A 10,353-nucleotide genomic window follows, 5' to 3' on the forward strand; every position below is an offset into this window, starting at 1 on the left:
CGTACACACACACACACACGCACACAAACACACACACACACACACACACACTGTCGTAGAAATTCTTAGCCGTTTGCTGTTGGTGAATAATGAAATAGAGACTTCGCCGGCGGACATGATTTTATTTCCTTGCAAGGAATGGCCAGTTCCAATCCAAGTGGGTGATGGGTAAGAAAAGACAAAGACAATGGGGAGACCTAAACATTTATACTTGAGGAACGCCCCCTCAGGTATATTCCACACCCATTTGTCTGCTGCAGGGGTCAGCCCCCTACTCAGGATATCTTTTCACAGGTATTGGCACCGACATCCTGGAGTGTGATTAAGAGGTCTAATCAATGCACTTTAAAATCCAAAAGGGTTTGAGTATATCATGAGGAAATGAGAGGTTGGGTGTCTCTGAAACTTGAAATGCAATTACAAGGTCTAGACATTAAAATACAAATGGGTAACAAACAAAAGAAGATCTGATACCTTGGAGGGAAAGCAGGGGGTAGGGACGGGTGTGTAATTAGAACAAAGGAATATTCAAATTTACCATTACAACACACACACACACACACACACACACACATACAAACACATGCTCTTCCTCCATTTATTTCTCTCTCTCTCTTTTTGAAATGAAAGCCTCCACACCCTGACCGCAACTTCCTGTTCTGCATTTTAACTTCCTGTTCTGCATTTTACATAACTTCCTGTTCTGCATAATGCATATTGCACTCATCGCAATTTCTTTCTTTCTCTTTTATTGGGGTATGTTTGCCATCGTTACTGTTGTATATTCTGGTGTGTATGTATGTATGTATGTATGTAAAAGGCAGTTGTTTCTTACGGCGCTACTTGTCCAAGACAAATTTCCCTTGCGGGACAAATAAAGTTCATTTGATTGATTGATTGATTGATTGATTGATATGTGTATCCACTGTCTCTGTCTCCTCTTTGTCTTCATCATTAAACTTAAACCGATGTGACATGGAACAAATAAAGCTGTGTAACATTGAACTGATCAAATCACAGTTTTAATGTTCCCAAATAAAATAACATGAGGTTAAGTCCACTCTTATTCTTTGGTTTGGAGGGAAAGTCCTTGCAGACATGAGTGTGTCTGCAGACATGAGTGTGTCTAGTATACTAACTGTACTGTATAACTTCTTGGTTCTGGTTAAGAGAATGACAGGTGCCTTCAGGTAAGGTCGGATATTAAACTAAAAATTTCAAAACAGGGGTGGGGCCAGAAATCATAAACAGTTTTTCATCAAATGCTAAAAGAGCTCTATTGATTTTCCAGTGCAGTCAGACTGGACTTGCATTCATATAATAAACTTTGTCCTATGTGTGTGTGTTACGATAGGTGAACGGCGGAGGACACGTTGCCATGCTGGAAATCCATGGAGAAAACTTCAGTCCTCATCTCAAAGTCTGGTTTGGCAACAGTGAAGCCGAGACCATGTTCAAGTAAGTTAGTGGGGGTCATGTCTCTGTTTGATGTGAACACGTCTGAAGAGAGAGATGACGAGACAAAGAGATTCTGGCAGATCCTGTTTTGACTGAGTCTTAAACACAGAGCTACAACTGTACAACATCACATACAGACACTTTACCAACAGTTGTTATTAGACTTTTATTGGCTGCTCTGTTAAACCTGCTGTCGTTCAGATGTTGTTACATATCTGGCAGACAGAGGCCAAAACTTATGTCTGTAAAATATTTGTTTTTCTTCTGATGAACAAAAATGTATATTTGTGAAAACTGGTCAAACATTTTATTCAGTGAGTTGAGTTCTAAGTGTCATACAAGTTTCTTACAGGAGAATAACTCGATGTCAGTTTCTCAACATTTAGAGATCCAGTCAGTTCTCAGTTGGTCTCTTGAATGACTTACTGTATGTTTTGTTGTTCTTTAACAATCAGTCTGAGACGCACTATTTTCCAATTTATGGCTGTTTCATGTGTTTTATTATGGTGCTGTTTCACCACAGAGGCACCAGGTGTGCAGCTGAGCAGAACGAGGGGCAAATTAAAGCTCAAGTCTTGTTTTAGTGACTCAGTTCATAAAACTTGACCCGAACATTTTTATGACATTTTTCACGTTGAAATATTGAGCGGCACTTCCAGACCAGGCATTATGTAACCGGGCAGTTTAACCCAAATTATATTTCATGTGACCCAGATCTCAAAAGCAGCTATTTTGCTGTTTGTTGAGGAATTTCAATAAAACACAACAGACTTGAGTTATTCTGCTGAGAATTATGGGATGTTTCTGAAAGAAAGTCAGTCAGCCAATCAAGGGAGAGGCTCAGAGTGAGGACAAGTGTAAAATATGGCGTCTTTAAGTAAAATGCAAACAACAAACATTCTTGCTGAGACTTAGAGGATAGATAAGCTAACATCATTTAACCAGTGTAGCTCAGCTTGGTACAAAGACTGGATTCGGGGGGAAAACAGTTAGCCTGGCTCTATATTCTATAACATAGAAGGTTTAATCAAACACATGTGTTTTACTTGACTAATTTTCTTAAAGAAAATTTGATTAAAAAAAATATAATAACAACATTTGATTCCTGTTTGAGACCCGAGGAGCATGAAGGAGCTTCTGTTGTTCTCAGCCGACTCAATGCTTTCCAATTGTCAGACATTACAGCTCAGCTCTGCAGAAACTTGACATACAGGCGTCTCCTCACATGACGCATTCAAAGCCAAAACCCATCTCTGACGTCAAAATCTACCTCAGATCCCACACCTGAGGCGCTGAGGTCTCGTCTGCCAGCGTCTCTGGCTGCAAGCAGCTCACCACGAGGTTCTGCAAACACCCCCCCGCTCTCTGCAGCGACGCTGCAGCGCAGAGGAAAGAGGTGTTTGTGTAACAGTCATCCACAATGTGCTGTTTGTACGAGAAGCTGCAGCCAATTAGGAACTTGACCCCTCAGTGCCACGAGAGCCGGAGGAGTGAGCTGGTCTGAACGGAGCAGCTCATAGAGAGGGCCATTCAAGATGTCTGCTGCACGATGCCAGCCACATGCCTCCATTCACACTGTCACATAATCCTCTCATCATCTACTTATTTACCATTTACATTTCACTCCTCTGTTGTTTCGTCTCCTGTAATGAGGATGTAACTCTACACAAGATTTTTAGAGTTAAGCTGTTTTTTCCCCTTAATTCCAACCTCATTTTTTATTTCTCCACCTTAGAAACAGTCAGAGCAGCCATGTTGGTTTGTTGTCCGACACGATGTCTCAGTAATGACTGAACAGAACCTCTTCGAATATGGCACAAACATTCACAACAAACAGTCACAACAACCCAAAGATGAACCGACTGGACTTTAGTGGACAAAGGTTGAAGTTCACGTTACAATCACTTCATGTCACACTGTGACCTCACAGATTCACATTCATATGTGAACGAGAATAAAATGAAGTAATGACAGTTTTACATCCGGACGATCAGAGTCATTTTCACTGTGACATCAATCTCTCTCCCCTCTAAGAAACACTCAGGAAATTACACCTAGGTCGTGAGTTTCATTTCCTCTGTTTTTTTGGCCACAGGATCAACTTAACTCTAAGAAGAAGAACAGGAACAAAAGAAACACGTGTCCACAGCATTAAATATTTGAATCATTTGCATTAGACACCTGTTGATACATAAAGCTAAATAGTCAGCCAATGCAAGCATGGTGCTGCTTCCAAAGCTAGAAGCTATCAGGACCAGATAAATGGTACCTTAAGGTGCAGGAGGGACAGCTGCTCCCTGACTGAGCCTGTCTGCTGGAGAGGCCTTTTACAGCTGTTTAATCTGAAAACATCTGCAGCTGCATCTGGAGTCAGTTCATAAATGTTCATGTAATTTACAGCTGAAGTTGATGCTGCTCTGAATGGATTTTACCCCAGAGAGGAAGCAGGACATGAGCAGTGAACTGTCATTTTTATATTAGTGGTAGTTTTTCAGTGTCTTGATCTTCTTACCCCTGTTGATATTTTATCCCTGTGTGTCGTTAAATCCAAGACTTTATTTATTAGGTAGGTGGAGGTCTTATGATAAAGACTACATTCTTTCACTGTTTGCAGATTCTAATTATTATAAACACATAATTAGGCTTTTTGTAAGATTTAAGTGAAGACTTGTGGATTTTGCACAGTTGGGCTCCTATCATATTTTTTTTTTATTAAGAAACTATTAAAAAACAAACTAACACAATTTCTGAATCTTGGCATATTAATTTTATTTGAAATCTAGGTGATGATTTATCTGTGTGAAGTTTAAGGTGTTGTGTTACCCATTGTTCCCTCTGTGTGTTGCACTCAGTTGTGTTTTGTTTCCTGTAGCTCTTATTTGTTAAAAACCTCAATAATGAAAAACAACAGTTGATGATATGATAGAGGTGCAGCAGAGACTCTGTGTGAGCAGCATGTTTCAGCTCATCTTCTTCTGTCTGTCTTTGCTTAGGTCTCCCAAGTCTCTGCTCTGCGTTGTTCCTGATGTCTCCGTCTTCAACGGTGGATGGCGCAGTCTGCGTCGCGTCATCACCGTGCCCCTGTCTCTCATCCGACTGGACGGCCTGATTTACCGTACGACTTTCAGCTTCACCTACACCCCCGAGCTCCAGCCGTCAGCATTGGTCCGAGGAGGAGTAGTAGGAGGAGGAGGAGGAGGAAGAGGAGGGAGAAGAGAGGGAGGAACAGGAGGAGGCCAGCAGGACGACGTCCTGTTGGAGACCATTCATCAGGAGTTCACCAGAGCCAACTTCCACCTGTTCATGTGACATCAGTTGAAGTCTGGTCATCGAGTGGAGCTCATGGCAGAGAGCTGACGGTGTGTTCACGGGTCAACACTGATCCTGTATCAGTGAACATGCAGAGGTGAAGCAACAGTTTCCCTGGTCTGCGATTTATTGGATCAGAACATTAGGTGCAAAAAGTGGCATTTTCTCCTAGCCCCGATACCGGTATGTTATAGAAATGATTATAACTTATCTATTGTGGGATCAAATTCATCATGATCATTTTTTGGCCAAATCTGCATTTCATTTACAGTTACAGTAAGGTAAAATATACTAACTGAAAAAATGGAAAACCTGCAATCAAGAAAGAAAAGGACATATATAATGTAAAAGACTTGCATTTCATATTATGTGTAAACAGCTGATGTGTTTTTTGGTGCAGATTTGAGAGATTCAAAGTGATGTTCAAAGATTGATTTAAAAAAATGTTTCTTTGAAAAATCGGGATGTTTAGAATAATATTTCTAACTCATTTGTGCTCATAGAGACAGAGTTGTGAAAGTGCAATAATAATATGAAAACTGTGACGTTTCATCAACAGCAATAATGAGAGTGAACAAACCCTCTAGTCCTGAAGTTCAACTTCACAAGTCTCTGATCTCTATGGCTGCCGATGCGTTCAGTGCCACTGAGCTGATTAAACACAGGAGTGGAAATGAATTGTAAATGAGTGACAGACGGAGTCAAGTGAGCCAGAGGAAGTTTTTTCTGGAGGACGACACGCGAGCCGAGGCCTTGCTGTTGTGAGAGAAAGCAGCGCTGAGACACACACACACACACTCACTCAAACCATCTGATCCTCAAAGAAGCAGCACTTTAACTCGATACTCTGTGAACTGGTGGTGGCTGCAGCGAGCTCTCACTGAGCCTCGGCCCCGGCTGCAGCCGTGGTGTGAATGGCACTTTGTTCCTCCACTGTAACTGTAAGAATTCACGTGGGTTCAGCAGTGAAACGGCAGCACAGTTGACTCCCAGAGGAGCTTGGTGTGTCAAATGACTTTACCATCAGTCAGTTTCTCTGAAAAACTGATGAAGCAGAAGTTCATCAGGTTTTAACCTGCAGCTGGATCGTCACATCAGAGGACGCTCCTCTTCACCACCAACAGGCCAGGTGATGAAACCCAGTTAAACAGTGCATACAAGAATTTCAAATGTCAATGACATAAAACATTTCTTGAAAACTTCGCATCCAGGACAGTCGTCTATGAGTAAAATCTTCATCTGGTTTAAAGGGATAGTTCAACATTTTGGCAAATTGGCCCATTGCCATAATCGCTATAGTCATAGCAGTAGGTTCGTTACCATTAATTGTCGGTGTAAGCTATTTTTAGAACGGAGGAGCGGGGCGGCAGGCTGCTCAGGGCTGTGCTATGGAGGCTAAAGGAATTTCTTGGTTTCCCTCATCAAACTCATCAAATACAAAATCCCAAAACTCCAAAACGCTTTCGTGGACAAGTTGTGACCTGCACAATCACCACGCTATGAGATAATAATGGAACGTTACGAAACTGAGCCGTTTTCGAGGTAAATACAGAGTCTGCTTGCTGAAAAACTGTCCCTGAACGCAACGCGCATCAGCGGTTTTGCATGAATTTACCTCTAAAACAGCTCCGTCTCGTAACGTTCCGTTATTATCTCATAGCGTGGTGATTGTGCAGCTCACAACTTGTCCACGACAGCCTTTTGGAGTTGTTGGGTTGTGTATTTGATGAGTTTGATGAGGAAAACCAAGAAATTCCCTTAGCCTCCATAGCGTAGCCCTGAGCAGCCTGCTGCTCTGCTCCACCGTTCTAGAAATAGCTTACACCGACAATTAAAGGTAACAAACCTACTGCTATGACTATAGCGATTATGGCAATGGGCCAATTTGCCAAAATGTTGAACTATCCCTTTAAATTTAGAGCTGGAAATCACTGAGGTGTAAAATTGTGCACCTTGAAAGCGTCTAAGAGATCTAAGAGCAAAACCTTTAGAGAACTTTTGACACATCGAGACACAGATCACTTCACTTCCTGAATGAATTTTTTATACACAGTCTTTATACAGTTTTCTATGAGTGAAACCTGGCGACACACGCAGGAAGAGGAAGCTGTGTGTAGGAATTCAGTGTCACTGAAACCATCAAATCCCCTTTCATCTTGAGACATATGAGAAAATGTGTGAAACAAGGATGTGTATCAGTAATTAAATCTTCTTCTCAAAAATTCTCTTAAACTCTCACTACAGTTCACTGTATTTTGTTTTAGCTGCCTGTAAATTCCCACTGACCACACTTCTGATAAATGAGCCCCCAGAGCAGCGATAAAGAGGAAAAAAAGTCACTGGATCCTGTTCAGTACATTCTCTTTTTGTCCCTTCAACTCTTGTCCCGATCGTGTTAATCCGGGGAATCACCGTGTGTGGGACCAGCAGCACTCAACAAACCATCAGAGCTGACTGTTCCTTCTGTACGTTTGATCTTTACTAGTTCAGTCAGGATTAATTAAGTGTGCGGTCGAAACCAAAAGCTCTTTTGTTCTGACCAAGCGAAGCAGCAGATAATAACACGAGCGTGACGGGACCTCCCACACGTTGCTCTATACTGAACCAAAACTTCATTCCCTTTTCATCCCTACATTCTTCTCGTTCTTAACACGGCCACTTCTTCTCAGCTCAGACGTTTCACCAGGTCGTCTGCCTTCATTCAGATCAGTTCTCACAGGAGAAGTGGTCTCGTGTTTGTCTACAGCTTCATGGGAAAAACAGATTGGATTCAAATTACAGTAAAGTGAAGGCAACAGCTTCCACCACCTGCCGCATCCAGGCACTGGACCGGTGTGATCATCTCATGTCCCTGTGTCCTCCACACACATCAGCTGTGCTGTGGTTTCACGTGTCGAGCAGCGTCTGAGTTCTGGGAGATATTTACATACGTATTCATACTGTTTGAATGATTAACACACCTCATCTCCATCTAAAATGTCAGGCTTTTTACCTCAGCTCTAAACACTTACACACTGTGGTCACATGAAATGTTGCACAGTCACCTGCAGGTGGATTATGTCCTGCCCTTTAAGGCTGGATGTAGGCTACTAGATATCCCACTGTGGTTACAGGTGTAGGTGTAGGATACTGGTGTGGTGCTTGAAGTGAGGGTTCAGGTTGTTTGACCTGAGGTTGTGTGAGGTACTGATCAACAGTCAGGGTTTTACCTTCAGTAGGTTCAGATCAGGAGCAGCAGGTACAGGAGCTGAGCGATGAGCTGCTGTGGGCGGAGACGGCAGGAATTATGTGTTTCATTAAAAAAAGAAACAGCCTCAGATAAAAGCTGATATAAGTTAAAGCAGAAGTAAGCGATATTTTTGTATTAATATAAGTCTTAAATAGTTATATCTTCAGACAGCAATCACTTACATAGAGTGTTTGGACCGAAACACGGGTCTGTCAGTCACTCTGCTCTGCTCTGAGCCGAGGAGAAAACTTTTTTCGTATCCTACAAGTTTTATCCAATGAGGAGAGAGAATGGCATAAAGGGCTGTGTGTGCAGCCAGAGCCAGTCTGGTGCAGCCAAGGGATGCGCGTGAATGTGGTGACGTAGGGACGAGGACCAAAAGATCCATGATGAGGGCGGGGGCTGCTAACTCCGTCGGCTGACAAGAAGTTATGGTGCGGTCAAGGCAACTCGTAACTCGTGTTTTTCCGACCTGTGAAGTCGTACCAGTTCGATCTGGTACGAGTTCACGGGTGGGAAGTTACGAGTGGCCGTTATAGTGCACTTTCACAGGTAAAACAGGTCTGAAAAACACCAGTGGGTTGCCTGGAACGCTACAAAGTCGTAAGTTGTGACTTGAAGCTGTAATTTACGGTTTCAAAAGCCTGCCTGGAACGCAGCATTAGCCAAAACGACCGGATCGCTTACTAATGCTTTAAAGTTTGCTCTATTTTAAAATTGTTCACCGCTTTATCAACTCTGAAGCAGCTCTTTACTTTGAAACTACATTTTTATTCATCATTGAACTACAAATTCACTTGATGCACACTATGTTTTAGTGTGTTTCTACAAATCGAGTCAATGAGCTGAGGAGCAGAGGGAGGAACTAGTGTGGTGTTCCTAACAAAGTGCTCACTTGACTAAATGAGAGTAGATGTGCTCTTTAATTGTTGTGGGTTTGCAAAGAAACTTTAAAAACGAAATGAGTTAAATGAAACCAGTGTTGTCTCTGGGATCAAACCTGCAGCATCAGTGTTCAGCTGTTACATAACCTGAGTCTCCAGTGTCTGGTCGTCCGTCCTGCGGAGCCTCCACCCTGCAGTTAGACCTTCACCTCCCCTCAGGCCTCACGTGTCTCATATTCTGACAGGAACAGAACGGCACGCGTCTCTCTTCTTCCTCTCTCCCTCTCTCCCGTCCTCTCCTCCTCGTCTTCCTCATCATTAACAAGACAAACATGTGTGGGAGGAGGAAGGAGACGGGCAGAAACACAAGACCCTGCGTCTCTCGGCTCCTAATCTCTATCATGTGGGAGAAACTTCAAACTGAGAGATTCACGTGCCCAAAACATTGACGCCGCCACATTTTCCCCCCATCCTGATGAATGAAAAGACCCTTTCTTAGGTTCCATCTATAGGAACACACCTTCAGTCTCCATCCAGACCCTTCACCTCCTCCACTCTGTGCCATAAGGTCGTTTGTGCTGCTGTTGAATGCAGCCTTTCTTTAAAACCTCAACAGTCTCTCGTTTAATGATTGTTATAAATCAACGGTATGAATGCCAGTTGTTCTTTTATATTTAAAATTCAGAGTTGATCTTTTATCAAAATCTGAGATATGAATTTTCTTATATTTTCCTATACACTTTGTTATTTCTTTACTTTGCATGGTCAACTCTTCTCTGTGTGACCAGATCATGACTATCGGGAACTAGATGTTAGATCCTGAGGCGGCTTGTGTTCTTGACAACACTGCAACCTATCAATACGGCCCAAAGATTTCTAGGTCCAAGTCAGACGAGAGCTTTTTGACCAGCGTTTGTACACCTTTCCAGCTTGACAATCTCCAGGTTTGTGGAGGTGTGAGAGTCGGCAGGGTCTAAATTCTCCTTTGTCATTCTCACCACAACAAACTGTAGTGCTTTTCTTTTATGAGTTGACAGCTTTTCACCTGCTTCCACGCTGCAGCCCTCACGTCATAGACCAAATAAAAATGGATATACTCTCTGATTCTTCTGAAGCTCAGAGTGAGTTGCTCTCCTGTTGCCATCTTGTTAGTACCTGACTTCACCCCAACTCCTAGCTAATCCATGAATGGGCCAAAAGGAGACGACTGTTTGGAGCTCAGACTTACGTAGGTGCGTGATGCCCCTTTGTTACAAACTCACCCACATGCCGCGAAAAGAGGCTTTAACGTCAAATCAGTCATCATAAAGGAGGAAATTAACTGTAGAGACCAAAACAGTTTTTGTACCATCCTGTAAACATGTTTAGTTCTCCTGTAAAGTTGGACATTTTATCATGGAGACACACTCTAGTAGTTGGTCGAGGAACTGTAGCCTCTACTTCTTCCTGTTTAGGCTTATAGTTTGATACTTA

General features: G+C 42.6%; 1 protein-coding gene across 1 annotated transcript in view; it reads left to right on the forward strand.

Moving 5' to 3' along the window:
* The window catches only part of rbpjl (recombination signal binding protein for immunoglobulin kappa J region-like), a 20,351-nt gene extending 15,412 nt beyond the window's left edge, over positions 1-4,939 (forward strand). Inside the window, exons 11-12 of the mRNA XM_085776718.1 lie at positions 1,355-1,458; positions 4,452-4,939. Of these exons, the coding sequence (XP_085632844.1) occupies positions 1,355-1,458; positions 4,452-4,767 (420 nt within the window). The 3' untranslated portion in view covers positions 4,768-4,939. The remainder of the gene's footprint in view (positions 1-1,354; positions 1,459-4,451) is intronic.
* The last annotated feature ends 5,414 nt before the right edge of the window (positions 4,940-10,353 follow it).

The sequence above is a fragment of the Trachurus japonicus genome, chromosome 5, assembly GCF_045865225.1.
Source record: "Trachurus japonicus isolate A0001 chromosome 5, Traja_1.0".
In the NCBI taxonomy this organism is placed as follows: domain Eukaryota; kingdom Metazoa; phylum Chordata; class Actinopteri; order Carangiformes; family Carangidae; genus Trachurus; species Trachurus japonicus.